The sequence below is a fragment of the Phalacrocorax aristotelis genome, chromosome 9 (genome assembly GCF_949628215.1).
Source record: "Phalacrocorax aristotelis chromosome 9, bGulAri2.1, whole genome shotgun sequence".
Taxonomy (NCBI): Eukaryota; Metazoa; Chordata; class Aves; order Suliformes; family Phalacrocoracidae; genus Phalacrocorax; species Phalacrocorax aristotelis.
Window position 1 is genome coordinate 27219215 of NC_134284.1, and position 23374 is coordinate 27242588.

A 23374-nucleotide genomic window follows, 5' to 3' on the forward strand; every position below is an offset into this window, starting at 1 on the left:
CCAGGCAGATTTTTATAGGGTTTTTTTAGGTTATTTACTGTGAATGCAATTCCTAAACCCAGTATGTACAAGATGTCTGGGACTTCTTAGTCCTTTTTTAGGTGCCAGTAACATTTCTGTAGTACTTGGGAAGGGTTTGACAAGAAATTCTTGAACACAGCTGAGCACTAAGCCACCAAAAATCTGTGAAGTAACAGGGAAGAAATTAGCAAGATTCATCAAGCCTTGTGTGCCTAGGCAGAGACAAATCTTTCATTAGTCTGATGCCTCCTTCCACTGAAAAGCCTTAGCATATAACCTAATTGTGGGGTTTGAGAGTTGTGTTAACAGAGAGAAGTTATTTTTACAGTGGGTTCTTGTTTTTATGTTTTTCTTTTCCATCTGAGAAAGAGAGAGAGGGAATATGCATCCTAAATAGCTATTTATGTAACTGTGGACAGAATTTGCTCATCATTAGACATGTACTACATCTTTGAGTGTAATATGATAGGTGCATGTATGTGCTGCTGCAAAATGAAAAGAACCTCTGTAAGAAGGTGTGCTTGCTTAGCTGTGTTTTGTCTCCATATATGCTTCTGTTTCACCATTCTAGGAATGTACTTACATATAGAGGGTTTTTGCAAAACTTGAAGAATCATGAGAAAGTTTAGCTTCAAGTAGGAAATGTTTAGCTTTTATTCACTGGCTTCTTAAGAAAGAGTTTGAAGAGCTGAAAACAAAATAATTCCTCCCCTTCTGTTGAGGCTGCTTCTGGCATAGTAGTCTGTTTTAATATTTCCTTCAAAAGTCTTGGTTTGTTTCTTGAGAAAATCAAAACCAACATTATTTAAAATTTTTTCAAATGCTTATATTTATTTCAAGCCAGATATACGATTATTGATGGCAACTGTCTTCCTTCCTCTTTTGTCTGGATTTATATGTAAGAAAGTGTAGGTTTAATACCAAATTGGTAACGGTAATAACAGGTGTGTTATTGCACACAAGTGTGTGTAATAACTCATCTTTTACAAAGGTGTTACTGAGACTGTCTAATGGGATCTAAAAGCCTCATGTCTCCTTTAAGAGATGTAGAATGTGTTCTCTTCTTTTACCAATGATGCATCATTTTCCAGGGCTTCAAAAATTATCTTCTTATTGGAACTACCTCTAGAATAGCAGTATTAGTAATTGAGCTTGTTAGGGAAAGATAATAGTTATCAGAAACTGCGGTTACAATTTTGATTCTTAAATAGTTCATTGATTAACTTTTTAATTCCTCTGATTGTTTACCTGAATGAAAAGAAATTTAGACCCTTAAATTCCTCCTTGTTATCAAGGCAATTTTGGTTCATGTTAAAACCCTTAAAGGCTTAAGTGTGGAAAATGTGGTTATTTTCTCATTGATTTCTTGCATTTCACAGGTGTAGTTTTCACCAAGTTAGACCTTTTTTATAGCCAATTTATTTGGCTAAAAATATTGCACGCTCTTTCTTCTGCCTGGCAAACAGAAAGAACACCTTGTGCAGGTGGGAGACATTGTTGCCCTTTGAAATTATTACCACTCACCTATCTGTCACCAGAGTGGTTTGTGTCAGCTGCCTGCCTGTGTCACAGATATCAGCTGGGTTAGTGTAAGGAACAATATAGTTTCAGATCACCTCATGTAAATCATGTAGGCCATAAATAAAAAGTGCTCAGAGGAACAGTTGAGTTCTCAGACAGTAATCTTCAGCAGGGAAATGATGACTGGCCTGCAGCTGTATTTCAACTGTGTTAGCAGTTGAAATCTAAGTGTAAACTAAATTCCAGAAAACAACTCGTCTTAGCTGACAGACTGAGGTACAGAATCTCTTTGTAGCATGTTGCAGTAAACCTAGTAGATTTTTTGAAAACATATTTTACTTTTTTAGTTTGTCATCTTGGTTTTACACCTTTGCTTTTTCTGTGCATTTCTTTGCTTTTTAACTAGAGCAAGAGAGTACATAACACTTTCAGATTGGATGAAAGTGCTCATATTCTGTAAAGTTATCTCTAATTTCTGTTTTTGAAGAAATGGTCAAAGTGAGGTCATAGAGGAAGGCATTTTCTCAACCTTTGGATAATTTTTTTCCTGTACCCTTTCCAGTTCCCAGTTAGGTTTCTCCCTCCCTTTTACTCCAGGTGTGGACACTAGAACTGGATGTAGTAGCCTGGGATCAATTTAATCAATAAAACATGCATAAAAAAGTAGGTAAATATTTTTGTGTGTTTCCTTAGCGTTGCATTGGGATTTCACATTCAGTTGGCTGTGATGCCTAGGTAATTTTTTAAACTATTATTCAGTGACTGCCTTTTAGCATATGTTGTAGTTGATGGTCCTTGTTTCTAGACTTAGAAGACTGCATTTGCTTACATTAAAGTGAAATTGAAGTAAAATTTATTAAGAATGGGTAAGTTATATCTGTAGTCATCTTGTGGGATTGGTTTTGTTTTGTTTGTTTGTTTTGGTTTCCTACCTGCTTTTGATGATCATAAAGGTAAGGGGACCTTGCATGTTTACTGGCCTAACATTTTCCCATAAACTACAACTTAGAAGCTAAATTTTGGGGGCTTTTTTTCACCTATTTTCCTATAGAAAGCTGTGAAGGTATTGTTTTAAGAAACGACTTTATATGAATTACCATTGCAAGAATCTTGCACATTTGACCAAATAAAAATTATTTTCTGAAACCATCATTGAGGATGTTGATTCTCAATCTAGTATTAATTCTGCTAATGCTTTTATACACTCAGTACCTGTTATCTTCTTTCCTGTGGAAAAAGTACTTGAAGTTTAACTCTTTAGGGAGCTTTATCAGTGAGGAAAACATTTTCAAACCATCCTGCCCTCATGCAGGGATCCATGTCTGGGTTGTTTAGAACCGCATCAGTAGGGCAGAGTAAGTTGAGATCAACACTTTTGTTATTTATCCACAAGCTGACAGCTGCACAAAAGGAGGGCAAAGAATTTATGCCAGCTCTGAGTGTGGATAGAATGAGTTTGCACGTGCTTGGGAAGTTTTGTGTATTTAGTTTATGGAAAGTGGAGGGACCGGTTACTTTTGGTATTGAGCTGCAATTTTTTAATTATTCTAAACCTTTACGAACTGATTTACTCTAGTCCCCTAGTGCTTTGTCAGTTAGGTGTATGCAAGAGTTCCGATTGTTTCACCTTGTGAATATTATGTTCACCGTGTGTGTATTATATTCCACTCTTATGTGTGAAATGTTTTCTAGATTGTAAGTTTTTCAAGTTTTTTTAAAATAGTATTTTTATTCTTATGAAAATATTGTGCCATTTGTTTAATCTAATTTATGTTGCATTATTAGTAAATTCTTTCTTGGATGGGGGGATATTACTGTGGAGCATAAGCAAATATCTTTCAGTTGTATGTTACCGACTTGAAATCAGAATGTCGTCTTTGGTACATTTGGAGAAAATATCAGAGGAAGCAGTTTTCCTCTGTGATTGCAAAATAGTTATTTTGTGAATTGGGCCATATGAGTCTTGCCCATTTTTTATGGTGTGGCAGACAGATTAAAAGGAAATCTGGAGTTGAAGAGGTTACATAAAAGGCATGTACAAATTTGTTACATAGAGTGATGGGAGCCCAGTTGGAAGTGTAGCAAACTGAGTTCTGGCATATGTTTTCATTCATTTTCTGCTCTAATTGTCTGCTGTGACCGTAACTGCTGTGTATCCAGTCAGTCTTGTAAAACTTTATTATGAACCCACAGTGGTAGATGACAGCAACTGAAAACCACAAAATTTTCTTAAATTTAAAATGATCACCTCTTTCTTTGGAAGTGATCCGTTGCCTCTTTTGTTATTCTAGAAAAGTACTGTCTGATTTGATGTTTAAGCTTAATGCAGAGTCTGGGTTTCAGGATAACTTCCAATAAGTGAAATGAAGAAGTACAACTATTTGAAATAAAATAATTCAATAATTTTCTAAAGAATAGAAAGCTAGTTGTTAAATATCCAATGTTTTCACTTAGTCGTCTACCTCCACAGTATTTCAGCACATGCAGAGTACAGTTTGGAACAAATATAGAAAGAGTACATGCAGTCTGATACAACTTCTGACATTGTTTTCATTTCAGAACTTATTCTTGAAGTTAAGAAATAACTGTTCAGTTCCATAAGGTATTTATCAGTTTATTTGGTATAACTGATATTATATTAAACCATTTATCTTACACAGTATAAAGTTCCCATAGAGCTTAAAAGCTATGTGACAAATACAGACGGTTTTGCCTAATGCTTTGTGGATTGATGCTATATCAAAACATGGCAAGCAGTCTTTTTTTTGTTTAAATACATCTAGCTGTATGTGGCTAAAAAATGAAATGCTTCAGAGTTTTTTTCAGAAACATCTATGTTTTTAGGTTAAAAGGTACCTTCAAACACATCATCTTTAAGGAACTGTAATGATAAGAGGAGAGTTCATATTTAATGTTTGTATACTGGAGACTAACTATAATCAAGGATTTTAGTTTCTGACCTTGGAAAAAAGGGGAGGATGTCATATTTCTTATTCCTATGTTTGTGGGTGGCAATCACAAGAAAGGAATACAAATGGCTACATAGCTTTGTGAAAGAAACACAAACCAACTTAACTTGATGGGTAGTAATAGGGTAGATTCCAGATTCTATGAGAGAAGGTGGGAAACATGCTTCGTGTGTTTTTGTCGACGTAACTTGAAACTGTGGGGATTTCATCTCTGTCTGGTTTGTTAGAACTGTCTCCATGCAGGCTGAAATGTTCAGAGCAATTTGTATTCCATGCATCTACCAGTTGGTCCTGTTGGTTTTCTCTCTCAATGGTAGTAAGAAAATCTTTTAAAACTTGCTTGAATATGTAGACTATTTCCCAAGGTAAAACGTCATTTTCTGCCAAAACTTCACGAAACCTAGGAACAAATAGAAATTGAAATCTAATCATCAGTGTTGAAATGTCTTCTGTTTCCTCTCTGCTCTTTTGAGGGGAGGGGAGGGAGGAGGAAATGACTGCATTCTGGTGTCATTTATTCCTTGCTGCCATGTTTCCCCACACACCTCCCCGAAAAGAGCTTGAACAATGCGCTGGATATGGTCCAGCTATTATGAGGATTGAAAGCTATTGTTATTGGGTATGCTTTGGGTTTGTTTTTTTTTGTGGGTTGTTTGGGGTTTTTGTGTTTCGTGGTTGTTGGTTTTTTTTTAGGTGGGGGGGGTTTGGAGTTTTTTGTTGGTGTGGGGTTTGGGTGGTTTTTTTTTGTTTTTTTTTTTTTTCCTGTCTGGGTAACTTGATTTAAACTGACTTTGCCCTTTAGGTATATTCTGGGCTTTAAAAGGCACATAGGCTTATTCTGTCATTTCTATATGTCCCTAGAAAGTGTATTTAAAATACAGGCACAGGAGAATTTTTCTTTGTAAAAAGGGGGTGGGGTTGTTTGGTTTTTAAAAATGGGACTTTTTGTTTTTGGACACTGATTTTCTAGTTTTAGAAGCTTTCATGTATTTTGGACAGTGAGTCTGGGTTTCTGCGTGACAGTGCATCGCATTAGTCCTTTGATTTTTGGTTATTGGGTTGCTATTTAATAAATATTGTGGACAAAAGAGGAAAAACTGAAAGTATTGAGAGGTCGCATGTTTAATCACGTGAGACTTCTCTTGTTTTGGATCAGACCAGGAAAATCCTGATAAAAGCTTCCGTCGAGTACAACGTATTAAAATAAAGTTGTAATTTCTAAAATACCTGTAAAAATGTGTGCCACTTGCTGGTCACTGCTACTTTGGAAGCAAGATCAGAGCCAAACATAAACTTGGATTAGGCAGAAGAAACATGTTACTTAGAGTACTCAAAGTTGGAGAAATAGGAAACAATTACCTGCTGAGAACAGTTCCCGTTTGACAAGGCTGGATTTGTGAACACAAAACTTCGAGCTGCCGTTGCTCAGTAGCTGGAATTGTTGCCTGAGGGTTTTGGTAGTTCTTCAGCCAGTTGTAATCCATGCCAGTCTTCTGGACTTTTTGTTCATTTTCAATTTCTTGCAGTAATCTCTCGCGCTCTTTCAGGTGCCATTTCAATTCCCTCAGTAGGGTTTTTGTAACTACTTCTGATCCAGGATATCTTGTGGGTTTGTAGGAATCATTTTTTGACCATTTCATCCAGCCAAAAAGTGGCATTTTTAAGCTGTGAGGGGACAGGAAAAAAACCCCTTTGCTTATTTTTGTCCAACTGATAGTATTTATACCGGAATACTTCCTTCTTAGTAGCTGAATGTTTAAAGGAAACTTTATTAATGATTCTAAACATTTTGCAGTACAATACAAGTAGTGATAAGGATATTCACCAAGCCATAATTAAATCTGATAAGCCTTATGTTTTATAATATTTTCCATCTGTTTTCTGAGTTAACATAACTATGTGAAGTTTACAGTATTTAGAACTGCATATCTATAATCTTGGAAATACTTCATCTTTTTTATCCTGGTAGTATATACAGTTTGAAAAAGAACAAAACCAACAAACCAAACCAACAAACAAAAAAACCCACGAAAACCCCCAAACCAATCAAACAAGAAACCCCCCCCAAAACAAAACAAGAACAAAATCCCCCAACAAAACACAAAACCCCAAACCTCCAAAATTAGAGGTAACCCATACATTTAAAAAGTGATTCAATAAAGTTAAGTGCTGGAACTCTGAGTCATTTGTTTTTGAAACTTCAGTATAAATTTTTATTTTAGATAAATTCTTGTTTACGTAACCTGGAAACAAGAACCTGGTGGAATAGGCTTTTAAAATGCAGTTAGTTACAAGTCATGCAGACACAAGTATACTAATTGGAATAAAATAACATAAATTACCTTTGCAGTTGTCTATGGACAGTGTTGTTTCAGGTGAGTTTGCTTGAAGGTCTCTTATTCTAGCATATCCTTTTTCCAGGCTGTTAGTACTTCTGGAAGAAAACAAGGTTTTTTTCTTTTTTCTTTTCCTTTTTTTCTTTTTCTTTTTTTTTTTTTTGTTTACTCAAACTGTGCTTAGAAAAATGACTTTCTTTACTGAATATGACAGTTTAAGTTTTTCTGCTTTTAAGGTTCTTTTCTCTCTGGTACAGAGGATGAAAGTAGTAATCCATTTAACCTAACAAGGTCTCTCAAATACTTTCTACAAAGTCCATTAAGATCTCCTACCTTTGAATTGAGTTGTGCCGATGGCAGCAATTTAAAAAACGATGGTAACAATTTCAAATGCTTGTTGTTAAATCCATCCAAAGATATTGTTGGTAGTGAGATGAATAATGATAGTCTGAAGCAACTACAGACGTGCTTCTAGCTAAAGTTAAGGCTGTCGTCTGATGTGATGCTTGGCTGTGCATAGCTGTAGGTCACAGTTTCAAGCTGTATTTTTATGCCTGTAGAGTGCTAAAAATAACTATGTTGCTTTTATCATCAAACTAAACTTTCAGACCATTGAGATGCTGGAATACTTTTCTCCCATTAGAGGGGGATCAGGCTGTTCCACTGTCATTTTTAAACAGTTAAGAATAGTCTTTCTCTAGTAAAGATTATCTAAAGCCTTTGTTAAGTGAGTGTTGACAGAAAAGAGCTATTTGACAGTTGCTTAGGATTTTATTGCTATATTATATACTTCTTCCAGATGAATTTCATCAATCTTATGGTACTACTTGTTTTTTTCAGTACTGTGCATAGCTGTTAGCATTTTTAATTAACATTTCAAATGTGTTTAAAGAAACCAGTCTGTAACACCTATGGTGTGCCATGAAAGACACATTAATCTAATTAAAGGAATAGAATGATAGAGAGATGCAAATTGAGGTCAGACTGATCTAAAAAGCCCAGAATTGTAAGTCTTACCATAGACTTTGCTTCGCTCTCAACTGGCTGTCAGTTGCCTGCTCCAAGATTCATTTTCAGGGATGGTATTGTGCACACTAAAGGTCGCTGAAGCAGCCATTTTCCGTTCCAGTTATTTGGTCTCTTCCTATTAATCTAAGGAGTGGGCATGGTATATGAAATGCCTTCTCTTCTGCTCTTTCTTGTTTTAATGACTGTCTTTGCTCCTGTAAGTATTTTTCATTCCTACTTTTTTGCCTCCACTAGTGTATTGAACTGTTGGGAGAACAAGGGTTCCGTAAATTTGTTCTAGATGTCATACAAAATAAAGGATGACATGTATGGTTGTTATTAAAGCTGATACTACTTATACATTGGAAAAATTCAAATGTCAGTATTAATCCTCTTCAACGGGAAGGTTTTCACATTGCATTGTACATGGTACTACAAAAAAGGAAGGGAGCTAGGTTTATGATGACAGAACTGTCCTGACAGATTTTCAGATGAAATTAAAATGCTTCTTGCCACCTCCTTTCCAGCACAGTTACCATGTCACCATTTTTTTCCCACTGTATCAAATTGGAAAGTAAACTGCTGTACAGTATGAAACCATTGTATTGTCTTTGCAAATTAAGGAGATGCATACTGGAAGGTGTGCGATTTCATTAAATGATAAGCCTACAACAGGATTTCTTGGGGGCTGTGGTGTGTGTGTTTTTTACACCTAATCTTCGGTTGCATCATCAAATTTTGTGAGGCAGGATACTGAGAATGATATTTATCTTCCCATTGGTAGGAGAATATTGAAGCTGCAACTTTGTATCACTTACGCTTTTGTATGTGTTTTAGATATGTATTCAGGAAGAGATGACTGCTCATGTGAGGGTGGCATTGGGAACTTCAAAGTCGAGCAGTATTTCTGTCCTGCCTGACCAACCTAGTGGCCTTCTGTTGTGGAGTGACTACATCAGTGGACAAGGGAAGAGTTATAGATGTTACCTATCTTGACTTCTGTAAGGGCTTTGACATGGTCCACCACAGCATCCTTGTCTCTAAACTGGAGAGATACATATTTGGTAGGTGGACTGTTCAGTGGATAAGAAACTGTCTGGATGGTCGCATCCTCAGGGTAGTGGTCAATGGCCCAATGTCCTTATGGAGACCAGTGATGAGTGGCGTCCCTCAGGGGTCTGTACTGGGACCAGTACTTTTTAATATCTTCATCAACAACATAGTGGGATTGAGTGCACCCTCAGCAAGTTTGCAGATGACACCAAACTGAGCGCTGCAGTTGGCACACCCGAAGGACAGGATGTCATCCAGAGAGACCTAGACAAGCTGAAGAGGTGGGCCTGTGAGGACCTCATGAGGTTCAACAAGGCCAAGTGCAAGGTCCTGCACCTGGGTCGGGGCAACCCCAATATCAATACAGGCTGGGGGATGAAGAGATTGAGAGCAGCCCTGCAGAGAAGGATTTGGGGGTACTGGTGGATGAAAAGCTGGACAAGAGCCAACAATGTGTGCTTGCAGCCCAGAAGGTCAACCATATCCTGGGCTGCATCAACAGAAATGGGGCCAACAGGTTGAGGGAGGTGATTCTGCTTTGGTGAGACCCTGCCTGGAGTACTACATCCAGCTCTGGTGCCCTCAGCACAGGAAAGACATGGAGCTGTTGGAGCAGGTCCAGAGGAGGGCCACAGAAATGATCTGAGGGCTGGAATGCCTCTCCTAAGAAGAAAGGCTGAGAGGGTTGGGTTTGTTCAGCCTGGAGAAGAGAAGGCTGTGGGGGGATCTTACTGTGGCCTTCTAGTACTTAAAGGGGGACTATAGGAAGGATGGGGCAACCTCTTTAGCAAGGCCTGTTGTAACAGGACACAGGGCAATGGTTTTAAACTACAGGAGGGTAGATTTAGACTGGATATAAGGAAATTTTTTTTTACAATGAGGGTGGTGAAACACTGGAACAGGTTGCCCAGAGAGGTGGTAGATGCCCCACCCCTGGGAACGTTCAAGGTCAGGTTGGACGGGGCTCTGAGCAACCTGGTCTAGTTGAGGATGTCCCTGCTCACTGCAAGGGGGTTGGTCTTGATGACGTCTAAAGGTCCCTTCCAACCTAAACCATTCTATGATTTTATGCAGTGGCTAGCCAGTGTTTAAACCTGGAAAACTTGTGGAGAGTTACAATTCCATCTAACTATCCCTAAATGTACTCATGGTTCTGTAGTGTTGTGCTGGGATGGAAGTTTCAGCTTGCCTTTGGCTGATAGTGAGTCTGAAGTGCTGGAAGGTATTACTGAGTTTGTCTTTATTAGTAACCACAGTTAATGTTATGATTTAACCTGGGGGGAAGGCTATATTTTGATTCCTTTCATTAGTTTTTAGGCTGTTCCTAAAATTACAATGATAAAATTGCAAATGATGTGAAGTCTTTATCACTTATCTCCAGGTTTCTTGCTTTTTCTGGCCTTCCCCGCTCACCCGTCAATGTTCTTTGACTCTCTCGTTATTGGGCAAAAATGTTTGGTCTTCTTAACATTCATCTAGGAATCTTGCACTTGCCTTCAGTCTGTAAATTTAGATAACTCAGAGATGCTGTGTTTTTTAGTGATTTATGGTCTTCAACTTCGGAATCTCTGTCTTTGGCACTTTATCTCATTATTCACTTCTGCAAATTTTCTGAAAATTTCAGTCCTAGCACTTTTGCTTCCTTATTGTAGCATACCAAAACAATGTTTTTATAGTTTTAATTTCCCTTTTCTGAATTTTTGTTTGCTGGTATTAGTGACTAAAACACATTGCAATACTCGAGTGAGACCATAATATTAGTTATATCATGATAAGTAATTTCTGCCTTTTTTAATAAGCCATAATTTACTCTGCCACTGCAGCAGAGCAGTTGTTTGCTTTTTTTCCCATTTGATTTTTTTCCCTGTAAATTAACCTTAATCGTCTGTGTATGTAATATAAAATGTAAATTGAAGATTCTTTGAACTTTTTTAAACTTTCCTTCAACCTCCTTATTTGACTTTGTTTTCCTAATTTTCAAGGCAAGGAATGTAATGAATTCCTAAAGCATCTGTTGTTTCTTTAACTTAATAATTTTATTTGAACTGCAGTGAATATCTCTGCTTATGTAGGGAGATCAGAAAGGGTATCTTTGCTTCCTCTTAAGATTACCATTCCTTTTTCTGTAGCATATTTTAGGCTTGTCTTCTGATGCTGTTCTCAAATTGAACTGAGGGAGCAGCAAGGGTTGCTGGAGCCAAAGCACAAGTTTCCTTTCATAAATCAGTTCAGACAGGTTTTGTGGTCTTTCATTTCTTGCTATGGCAGGTCCAGGTTCATCAGCAAAGAGCCTTATTCCAAAACAACTGCCTTTCAAGAACACATGCTAATTGAAAATTGATTTGGTAAATAAGGAAATATGGGTGGCAGCTAGTGGATAAAATGGGATCTCTTTCCTTGCATGTAAGACACACAGGTTATTTCTTTCTATTTTAAAATGGCTAAGTACAGAACAGACTTTTTCAAAAACCTTGGTGATAGCTTATTTCTGTCCTGTGGACTTCTTTGTACTGAAAACATGTACTCCGAGTGTCCATGTATTCTGAAGTGTCAATGTCTTCCTCTTTCTCCACCTAACCCCAAGGAAAGGGGAGTTTCACATCAAACAGTTCTTACTTTTTTATGTAATTGTCAAAAAGACAACAAAAATATTTCTCAGCCAGGCAGCTGTCTAGGAGACTGGGTAGCCAGGTTTGTGGAGATGTTAGAGGAGGGGAAGAGAAAAAGGGAACACTTTATTTTTCTTCTTTCTTAAGAGAGTACAAAATACTTTTTCTAGCAATTCCATAAGGAGTAACTAAATGATTGTGTATGGTTTCCATTGCAGATTGCTCTAGCTATGTAAGTTAAATATCTATACTTCTCAGAAGCCTTTTTCTGAAAGAACAGTAGAAATGAAAGCCTGTGGAGAAGCTCTGATTGCATGGCCGTGCAGCTAGATGTGTTGACTTGTATTCTGTGACTTCAGACCATATGAAGAATAAATACTTCACCTTAGGAGTGGTTGAATAGAGCTGGGCAATCTAAAAGAGGGGTTTGCATGGCAGAGCTCATGTGTGAGTACACAAAGCAAGCATAATTTAAATCAAATTACCCTAGAATAGATTAATATGCGAAGGTGAGGGGTTTTATTTCCCTACTGGCTTCAGTAAGCGTAGAGGCAGCCTCTAATTCAGAAGGTGATCTTAGTAATGGTTAGCTTCATGGGTTACCAGTCAGAATAACAAGCGTGCCCTGATGCATGTGGCAGAACAGTTCCTACTGGGGACGTGTGCTCTGTTTATTCTATTATTATATTCTTCCACCCTTAAAATATGAGGCACTGTTCCACTTACTGCTTGATTCATTTTGGTTAGTGGAAGGCATATTTAGGGAGTCTGTTACTAGTTCTTTCTTGACTGAGGGGAAAGGAGCATCAATGTGATGTGGTATTAGTGTATGTCATCTTCAGAGAATTCCTCCTAAGACAGTGCTGCATCCATGGTGGCTGTTACATTCTGGGTGTGTTTTGTACTGAAGAGATGCATCTAAACCCGCCACTTGCTGTGAGAACCCTCAGTTTTGAAGTGGTTTTGTTAAGCTGTGTTGTGTGGGGCTTGGTGTGAAGATGTGGAAGTCCAGTTCATGGCACTGATCTTTAACCCAGAAATGATGTGTACTCAAAATGTCTCATCTGTTCTAGGAATTTCCATTTTGCCTCTTTCTGTTTAACATCACAGTTGTGAGGGGGAACTTGGAGATTAAGATATTCTGGAATCAAATAACTGGTGTGAGGCTGCAAAGATTTGGCGTTTACTGAAGTATTGCTTGCTTTTAAAGTTCTTCAGGGTTAAAACCTCTGAATTTCTCCTTGTCAATACTGTTACAGCTTTGTATGTTACCAGCTAGAAGCCCTCGGCCCTATGTTGAAGGCATAGCACAACTATTTGTTGTTTTAAGAATATTTATGTACACTTGTGATGTCAGTACAACAGAAAACATATGGATTTAAATAGCTGAAACTTACCACAGGGAAACAGAATGAGCCAATGTGGTATGTGTGTTCTGAGGGTGCTGAATATACCTGGATTTTAGCTTTGTTGATACAGTGGCAATATATAACTCCAAAGGAGTACTTGAAGAATAACAGTGAGGTGGTTTTGTGGATGTTTATAGGAAACTTCCTCTAGTATAAGCAGTAGCATTAAAGTGGGTTCTTATTTGACAGTCATCATAACTAACCTTAATACTAGCTACTTTAGAAGATGTGACTGTTCATGGCAAGGTAATATTTCTTAGCTAAAAAGAGATGACAGATGATGTTTGTTTTGTCTAATGCCCTCTGAAATCTCTTGAAAGCTTTCTTAAACTAAGTAATCTCTTTAGACAGGAAACTTAGATATTTGCATGATCTGTGGTTAAATAAGTTTTACGTTCTGATTATGACCTTTCAGTCCTACTGTAATAAATTGCTGTAGTACAGAAGGCATACATCCTTGCAACATCTGAAATTCACACAAAGAATAAGTCTTCTAGGGATCACCTGTTTTTCCAGTGCAGTGTTTTCTTGTGAAGAAGTATTGTTTTGTAACCATATTCTTGCAGAAAAAAGCTGCAAATCCAAGTCAGCTCTGACTACAGCAAGACGACTTTAGTCGTAACGTATGTGCCTTAACATCACATATGCAAAGGAACTTCCTAAACTGGCAAACAGATCCTATAATAAAAAAGCAGTCTAGTTAAACCTGGAGCTACTACTATGCCTATCTGTAAGAGTGACAAGTTCGGTACTTGGAGCTGATTGAGAGTGCTGATGGACAGCACCCTTCTTTTTGACAGAAAGCCAGATCTAGAAGTTGGTGCTGTGCAGCAGTTAGCTCACCTGCCATCTTGTTCCATGGGGCTGTGCTTTTGAACTGCCTCACTGAAGTGATTCTAGATAAAAATTAAACCAACCTTTCAAAAATGCTTCCATTTAACCAAATATTGCACTGACACAAGCAACAAAGTGACAAATGATGTGAACAGGTGGAGGAGAAGCTGCTTATTCTTTACTTGGGAAGATTTTATGGCATCTATACCATGTGAGCTACTATTGACTCTTGCAATTGAAGTATATCTCTCCATGAATGAGACTCGTAATGACACACCAAGAAATTATCATAATTGACCAAATTATCATAATTGACCAAAAGTGTTGATAGCAGGTCATATCAATTGCTAGCTAGCTAATGTTTCAATGCATTGGCATAGTGGTATATGTTCCATATTTGTTTAACATCTGTGGGTAGTAGTCACATACTATGATTTGCTGCCTTGGATTTTGTGTGAAGGGCTGATACTTTCTTGTTGTGGGTTAAGCCCAGCACCACACAGCCCCTTGCTTACTCCCCGCTAACCCCCAGTGGGATGGGGGAAGAGGAATGGAAGAGTAAAAAGCAACAAAACTTGGGTTTGACATAAAAACTGTCTAGTAAGTGAAAAAGTGGAAGGAGAGAGAAAGAAGACAAGTGATGCAAAGGCAGTAGCGCACTGCCTCCCATGGGTAGACCAGTGCCTGGCCAGTTCCCAAGCAATAGATGGCAAAACTAACCAAAAACCCCCTCTTTTCTCTTTTTATTGCTGAGCATTATGTTATGTGGCACGGAATATCTCTTTGGTTAGTCTGGGTTATTTGGCTGGTTGGGAGGGGACACAACCTCTTGCACACCCCCTAGTCTACTCACTGGGGGGGCAGTGTGAGAAACAGAGGTGGCCTTGATGCTGTGCAAAAATGCTCAGCAATAACTAAAACGGTTGTATGTTAGGGGTATCGTTTTGTTCACAAATTTAAAACGCGGCATTGTAGAGCTGTTGTGAAGAAAATACTCTCTCTCGCATCCAGGCCCTGAACAGTTACATAGAAAGGTCACCAATGCTACCAGTCATCTGGGAAAAGAGAGATTTCATTTTTGTAGCTATCTGTAGCGAGCAGGTCGGGTGATTTGCTTCCATTTATAAACTCAGCCCCACTCTTTGGATTTAGTGATCAACTTTGCAGTGCATTTTTCTTTTGATTTCACAGAACAACTCACTGTAGCTGTTTCAGGCTGCAGACAGATGGCAATTCTACCTGTGCTGATTGCTTCAGACAGCGTCTGACTACAGCTTTTGCTTTTTAACAACTATGAACAAAACTTGCCATGAGCCCACATGAGAGGCCTCTTGGTAAGATTCCTTGTTTGGTCCTTTGTTGTGACAGCTAACAGCAGTAATAATTCTCTTAGCAGTGTTAACTGACAGAAAGTTGTGTGGGCTATCATTGTACTTCTGTTGGTGTGATCAATAAAGTCAGGACATGTTTGAAGCTGATTTCTTCCAGTTGGACTGTCTGTAGCATTAATGTCTCTGGTGCTGGTGACACTTCACTAATAGGCAGGGGAGTTACAGGCATCGGTTTGAAATTGAGGGGATTTTGTATTTGATATTAGTCTTCACAGATATTTTTTAATTCAGCATAATCTCTTACTTGCATTGTATCTTCTTCAGAGATTTATTTAAGATGGATTTTTCCAAGCTGATAACCAAATGCTTTTGTTTTAATTTTCTTGTTGTGGGGATTTTTCTCTTTCTTTTTTTCCTATTTGGCCAAGTTCCTTGCCTTTGTGGTTAGAGGGAAGGGATGAATTTTGAAGTTTTAAGGACTGTAGGTGTCTTGTGAATGTTGCTGAAGGATCAGAAGCAATGCTTGATAGAGGAACTGTGCTTTTGGTTTAAGTTAATAAATATGAACACCCACTGAACTTCTAATTCATAACTGATTATAACAACATTAATTTACAAAATTAACTGTTTCACGTGTGGTAGAGAGGTAGTTCCTGTGTGCCTTGTCACCATTTGCCACAGGAAATAGGTGCCTTCTTCCGAACATCCCTGTTTGAGCTGTGGCTTCAGAAAGAGGACTTCAGCAGCAGCTCATCTCCAGGAAGAATCCAGTTCTTTGAAGCCCAGCAGTTCATCCCAGTCTTCCCCACTTGCATAAAATCCCAGAGCAGTAGACAATAAATTTGAGGATTTGGGCTGTTTCATCCTGGCATTTGTGGTTGTTATTTATCTTGGATTTTAACTGTGGGTAAGGTGGAAGACGGAAGGTCTTACAGAGCTATTAGTTTGCCATAGAAGAAATATCGCTGGGATGTTGAGTTTACACAGTCTATCCAAATCCAAATGTTTTCATTTGAGTTTTTCAGGATTTTGCAAAGTAGTTTTAGAGTGCTCCCTCTCTCTCCCTCTCCCCAGCTAGTTAAGGTTTTAAAACAGGAGCTTTGAATAACTGCTGGGAGGAAGAGCAGTGCAAGCCTTTAAGATGCCTCCATATGACAACTTTATCACTATATCTAGCTATATTACCTTTCTAGAGCAGTTCCCTTGAGTGGAAAAAAGCATGTACCTCATTGATTCTTAGATTAATCTGTAAACCACTTTGTGTAATGTGCGTTTTAGTATTTAATAGTTTTCACTTATTCTGAATTCTGATAATAATCTTTCTGCAACTGAAACATTATGGGTTTTGAGTGACAGTACATTATTTCTTTAAAGTTAGCATATTTCTGCAGGTAAGACCATTATTCTAAAAGTATGGAATGCCAACTGCCAGTGAAAAGGAAAGTAATTTTTAGTATGTCCTTCAGTAAACCCGGTGAAGGTTATTTACTGTCATGGCAAATGTTCAGTTACGTAAAGTGTCACATTATTTTAGTTTCAGAAGAGAGGCTTTGAAACAGTCTACTGTATATATCATAGTAAAATTGTACAGCAAAATATTGCTCTATATGCTATAAGGCTAAGGTTTTTTCCAAGTTACTTCCCATTGCGCCACTCCCCCCACCCCCACCCAAAGGTCTTTAAGTAGGTGGACAGCTTGTGTGTGTGATAGAAGCCATGACTTAGGGCCGCCGTCCTCTTGTGATCTGTAAAACGAGTGACACTAGTTTTATGTTCAACTCCCAGTCCCATGTAAACAGGGACTTTTGAGTCAAATGAGGTAGAACTAAATAAGCAAAAGTACATCTATAAAAATTTTTGAAAACATAGCCCTAGAATGCTTTGATTTTTCAGTTGTTTGTCTCTAAGATGGAAATGTTCGTGAATTTATATGGCCTTGAATAGGAGCTGCTACCCCAAAATTAAATAGTTAATAGAACATTATCTGAAATTGGATAAGCAAGCATCTTAGTACTTGGAATTTCATCAAGTATGTGAATATTTTCTTATTTCAATCAGGTTTGCTGCGTAAGTAGTGCTACTTTTTCAGGGAATAAGACTCCATGTATCTGTTCATTTAATAAGGCTTTTTATAAACATTGCTTTTAAAGACATTAATTGTATTCGGTGTTTGCATTGGCATTGTCACTGAAAAGAGCCAGATAAGTTACCTGTCACAGTTATGGTTGAGATTGGGCAATTGGTTCTACTTTGATATAACTAAGTGTATGCAAAAATGCTTTGGTTAATATTTCAGATGCTCAAATACAAAAATTTACTGAGTATACTCTGTTATGATGGCCTTGTTGATGTATTAGAGGTCATTCTATAGCTTGAAGAAAAAGACGACCTTTCTCAGCTGAATTTATTTAAAGAAAGGCACCCCCAGTGTATTTGAGAGCACTTCCAATTGGATGTGTCAACAATTTCCGGTGTTAAACTGTGTTTCCCTCCTAGTAATTCCCCTGAAGTGTCAGCGGTATTTAATTTTGTCGTTATCGCAGGATCACAGAGTGGTAGGGGTTGGAAGGGACCTCTGGAGATCACCTTGTCCAACCCCTCTTCTTGAGTAGGTATACCTACAGCAGGGTGCACAGGAACGTGTCCATGCAGGTTTGGAGTCTTTCCGGAGAATGATATTCCACAACCTCTCTGGGCAGCCAGACACTGAATTTTCCTTTAAACCCAAATAAGAAATATTTTAAAAGATTTTCTCTCAATTAAATGCTCAAAATTAGTTTAAGTAGTCATATGTGCCAAGATCAGTCACACTTTGGAAAAATGTTCTAGTAGTTAAACCATATAGTAAGGAATAAGGAAAGCATCCCATTATCTCATAAGATATGGTGTTAATTCTCTTCCAAAAAGAGGCTGCTGTGTACTACACTTTTGCATGTATAGAAAGCCTCCTTCTGGCTGCTGGTTGCCAGGCTCAAAGTTCCCACGTCTGCTACTTCTCAGGGTGTTTTCCAAAACAGGTAGGTCTTGAGATGTGTACACCTTCATATGTAGCCGATATGTTATGTTTTATAGATGCCAGGACATATCAAGTGTTAATTGTTGAGTGATATTACTGACTGATCATGTTCTTAGTGCTTTATCATTTAGTCTGCCTTTGTCCACTTAGTGTGGACATAATATCTTGTGTTTGCAGGTTCAGCCACAGAAATCTGGCTGGTTTTGAGGATGAAAGGCACCTTTGATTTGCATAAGTTCAAACTCTCACCTTCTTTTTCAAATGAGGGGAGGAGGAGAAAAACCAGAACATCTAAAGTCTCCTGCATTTCCCTAAATGGATGACTAAATTTTCTGTAATTGTGTTAGAGTAAAAAAAAAAGAGCGCTTTACTGCCTCTTAATTTGGTAAAATTATGAATATGTTTCATATATGCAGCTGAAACGTAGCTGTTTGCCAACATTGTAATGTATTTGGGGGATCAAAAGACCCAGGGGAGTCCAAAAGTAGGTGAGCACCAAAGCTGGAATCTGGAAAGCCTAAGGAATGTATGCTATAACAGGACAGGTGTACTGAAATGTGGGTTTTCACTGTGTCAGAGGGAATAGAAATGGGGCAGAGATAACTGGTATATTGGGCAAACACATGCTTCAAAAGCAGAATCCAGAGAAGTCCCTTCATTAGTGTTGTCCTTTCCTAGTCTGGAATGGATTTGAATTTTCTGAATCTTGTCATTCTTCTGCTGTCAGCAAATGTTTGTTGAAACTTATTAGAAAAAATGTTCCAACCCTTTCTTTTTGTCCAAGTATATCAGGTGATGCCTCCTACTGATGGCTTATTAAAGATTACTTGAAAGGACTGTATCGTTCTGATGACTTCAGAGTGCCAGAGGGTTTCATAATGATTTTTTTTTTCATTTTGCTTATATAACATTAATCTGTAAGCTTTTTATTTTATTAAAGCTACAGAGTTCAGCATTAAAACATTGAGAAATGATGTAATGAAGGTTGTTCCTTTCATATGCCCATATGTAGTTTTCCAACTGCATATGATTTTCCCCAGGACTGTAGCCTGATTCAGCGCATCAAGTGAGCAATGTTCATTCTTAATGACTGGCTATTAAATATTTTCTTTATTCATTGTGTAGCCTGAGGTTTATTTACTACATGCTGTCTTCTGAAGACAGAAAACCTAATTTCTGGAAGAAAATATCCAAATATCCAAACAAACAAAAAAATATTCTCACAAAATCACCAAGGTCATTTTTTTGTCCTTGTTTCCCTGGAGCTGTGCAAGCAGAGGTCAAAAGCACATATGTACTTCTGTGAGTCTGTTTTGAAATGCTTAATACTCCATCTCCAGGAGCATTTAGTTGAATATATCTGGTATTATATAGAACTGTTTCTTAGCTTATTTCAGCTGGTGCTTGAATACTTGTGCTTCTGCAAGGTCTTTACAGCAAATGAGGATCACGGTCCAACATTTCTCACCCTTAGCACCTACCCCTCAGTGGAAGTTTTCTGTTGAAATTATTTGCTGGCTGTTGCTCAGGGCTCTGACAGTCAAGTAATACCTGCTCCTCCATGACAGCATTTACTGTCTCAATCAGATGGCTTTTTTTTTCTTGTGGAGGACTGAAGGACAAGTTGCGTTTACTGCATAACCAGGTTTTGTTGTCAGAAGGTGTGTGTCCAGTGCGCTCGGTGAGGCTGCGGTCTTACAGAAATTAGAAATAACTGGTTATATCACTAAAATCTGTATAGTATGTGCATACAACACTGCCAATTTGAGATTGTGTGGCCAAGCTTAATTGTGGTTTCAACTACTGAATGCTTGACTTTGATACCCTCATTGTACTTCTGGGTTTTTCTTGTGTTTAATAGACATTCAGTGGAATAACCTACTTAACGAGCATTCTGACATGATGTGGATGAACTTTTCCAAATTGTACCTTGGATTCAGGCCTGGCATGGAGCGTTCCCTGACCCCGCTGTTTCAGAGGGGTGAGATGTAGTCTGCTTGCTGAAAGTAGGTAGCTGTTGCTCATGTAATGATTGTGCAGATGCGTGGAATCCTGTTGAACCCTGTGTTAAGAGGTACTTGAGAACTAAGGAAAAATTGCCTTACCTTTATGCCTAAAATATCATTAAAATAGGATAAGATGCCATTTCTTAGTTTGTTGGCAGCAGTAGGTGATAAATACTAGGTGTTTCCTACAGGAGGAAATAATGACTGATCTGAATGAGTAGTCTGTAGCAGAGCCAAGCTGGCACAGAGTTTGCTGTGTCAGAGAAGGTGAGTGCTCTGTGGCATCAAGATACTGTGAATTACTCTATGATGAGAGCTGTGTGACACAGCGCCATGTTAAAAATCTCCTGCTGTTTTCAGCTTAATTGTTTTTGAAGTCACTTTTGCTTGTTATTTGGGTCAAGAAATAGACACATCGGCAGTGGTATCCTTTTATAAAATGTCTCAAAGGTACACCTACAGAGAAACAGATTTCGCTACGCATTAGCAAATCATTGCATAGTAAAAGCTTGCACTGGGCCCAGAGCTTAAATTACAGTGCAAAACCATAGTTTTGACTTCCAGTTTGTATTTTGTTTTTTATTTAAAAAAAAGGGCGGGCTGGAAGCTTTTGGTGTGTCCGAAACACTTCTATGTTTGTTTAGATTTAATAATCATACAATCATTGTATATATGCTACTTTATCCTCTAGTGAAATCCATGTGGTTTTCTTCACACAGTTTATGAAGATAAGAATTTTTTTAATCCCATTTCATTCTGTTTGTCATGGATAGACTTCCTTGTGTGTAATAGATTTCCATAAAATTCACTGATCTGGTGATCAGCGACAGGTAATGGTGTTAATGGTTTTTCCCCTGGCCACCATCATTTCTTGTCTCAGAGACAAAAGTTCTTTCCTTAAAGCACTGAGATGATTGTCTACTTCCCCTGTCTCCAGGGAATCTTACAAGAATTACATGTATCTTCTTAATTGTATAGTGTCGAGTATTGGTGAAACAGAACTATTTCATCTCTGTTCAGAAGAAATCGTAGACTTCCATTAGGAGATAAATTTGTAGGTATTAGAATCCTAAAGGATGGTATTTTGGGAGCTCAATGTTTTCGAATCTAAACAAAAAGATGTAATGTGGCACTTCCCTCAGGCTAGTATCTAACTGCAGAGACAAAATTTATTTCTGAAGCATGTTCATTGAAGTAGTTCCTGCATGGCATGGAGACTCTGAACTTACTGTATAATGCTGTCATTCCCAGAGATATCCATGACTGTTAGACTGGGAAGCATTTATTGATTTATTTCTTTCCTCTTCAGGCTGCCTATGACAGAGAGTGTTGGAACTGAATATGCTGAAAAATACAGACAGCCAAAGACCCAAGAGCTAGATGTAGTTGGAAATTATCAGCTTGCCTATAAACCAGGTAAAAAAAAAAAAGTGGTTCCTATATTTATGTATAGGATATATATATTGGTTCCTATTATAAACTTAGGTAAATGTGCCCTTTTCCCTCCCTATGGTCTTTCCTCCTATCTCCTCCGCTAAACAAATATGAAACCTTACTGTGTATTTCTTGTTTGTTTAATGCTATATGTGCTTTGTTTGTTTTGTATAAGGCATGGTATTAAAAAGTAAGCACCTTATTGTCTGGAAACCACAATGCTGCTGCATAGATATATGTGCATATATCTGGTTTATTTTATGTATTAAATGTAGATACATGATTGAAATATAGCTGCAAGGAAAAGATACCACTCATTGGATTCATGTCTTTATTTTGTTTTCCCATTTTCTATTATGTTATCTCTGTGTATACTTGTTTGTTGGTTCGAACTGCCTTCAGAGAGAAATTTGATTGCAATTCTTTCCTAGGAGCTCTGGTAAAAGCAGTATAAGGCTGATTCACTTGTCAGGACAGCTCAGCTTCAGACTCTTACTGTGCCTCTTAATTTCCAAATTTGTTAATGTAGCTGATTTCCAAAGAAAAAGACATTTATGTGTTTTGTCTGTTCTGCGTGTCATTCTGTGTAACACCTTTTGTATCGCTTTGCTGATGAACCAAAATTTGACAAATTGAGAAATTTTCTAGAAATTACTGCCCTTCAGTGCTTCTGCAAATTGCATGATCCCTGGAACTCAGGTAGGTGGTGAAACCATTTGTTTGGTCTGTCATCAGCTGAGAGGCAGTAGGTGCAGTTGGCCTGTCCAGCACATGCAGTGCATCTGACTGTCCTAACCACAAAATACTGTCTTTTGTTCGCTTGACATTACATAAAATTTGTGGCAGAGGAGGAGGTATTGAAAGGTGAAGGTTGGGGAATAAAGGGACTTGGAAGAAGCTTCAAATGTTGTAGTTCAGGCATGTGGTGTTCCCTAGTTTATGTGCTTTACTAGCAAAGGAAGGACAATGAGTTGACTAAGCATAAGTTCCTTAGATGTTTCTTTACAAGTATAGTGGTATTGATTAATTCAAGGAAGTACTGTAAATCATTTAATGTCCTTCAGCTATTAAATTGGAGTTCTACCTAAGATGGGCTAGCAACTCAATTCAGCAGCACTGGTGGCCTGCTTCATTTTTAACAGTGCTGATGCTAGCAGTGTTTCTCCTGTAAAAAAAACAGGGTTATAACTTGGGCTTGTTAGGAAATACTTCTGCACAGTCATCCTGGTGCTTTGTTTTATAAATACTTATTTTTCTCTTGGTCTACCCTAAAATATTTGCCCTTGAAATTTATACTTTCTAATATTTATTCTTGCCTTCCAGTTGTAATATACTTAAACAGTATCTAGTTAGCAAACAACCTTAAAAAAACTACTAAAATATTAGCATATGCATACTCTCATTACTGATCTATCCGATGTTTTCCTCTGTCCTTTTTTTCCCCCCTTTTCCTACTCTGTGTCATGGCTTGGGGTCTCAGTTGCTTCAGGAGCTGTTCCATGTGGTGTTGATACCTGCCTATCTCCAGTTCAGCGCTCTGCTCCCAGCTGTGTGCAATCCAGTGGGGAACTCTAAGCAGACTGGATACTGATGGGACTGGAAGATTCCTGTGGCATTCTGAGACTGACCTGCCAAATCCCACCTAGATGTAGAATAACACAAAAACTTCAGAAAATCCTAGTTCTTACTGCTATCAGCTTTAACTTACAGTCAGATTCAGGAATACTATGTTAGGATAATATAATAGAGAAGCTCAGTGAGTGAGCGTGATATTTGTAAAGTTAATTTTATGGTTTATAAATGTGTATGTTGTTAATAAGACCGCTA

General features: G+C 38.0%; 2 protein-coding genes across 3 annotated transcripts in view; one reads left to right on the forward strand and one right to left on the reverse strand.

The window, feature by feature from the left end:
* The window catches only part of TDRD9 (tudor domain containing 9), a 92161-nt gene that overhangs the window by 2173 nt on the left and 66614 nt on the right, over window positions 1–23374 (forward strand). Inside the window, exon 2 of one of the 2 annotated variants that reach the window (XM_075104047.1) lies at window positions 21423–21529. In XM_075104047.1, coding sequence (XP_074960148.1) covers window positions 21423–21529 — 107 coding nt within the window. Of the gene's footprint in view, window positions 1–21422; window positions 21530–23374 lie in introns of those variants that run through there. The other variant, XM_075104046.1, reaches the window with a different exon arrangement.
* RD3L (RD3 like) lies at window positions 4614–6169 on the reverse strand. The gene is made up of 2 exons (XM_075104049.1): window positions 5871–6169; window positions 4614–4911 (listed from the first exon to the last, which is right to left on the reverse strand). The coding sequence occupies exons 1-2, from the start codon at window positions 6167–6169 to the stop codon at window positions 4614–4616; spliced, it is 597 nt and encodes a 198-aa protein (XP_074960150.1).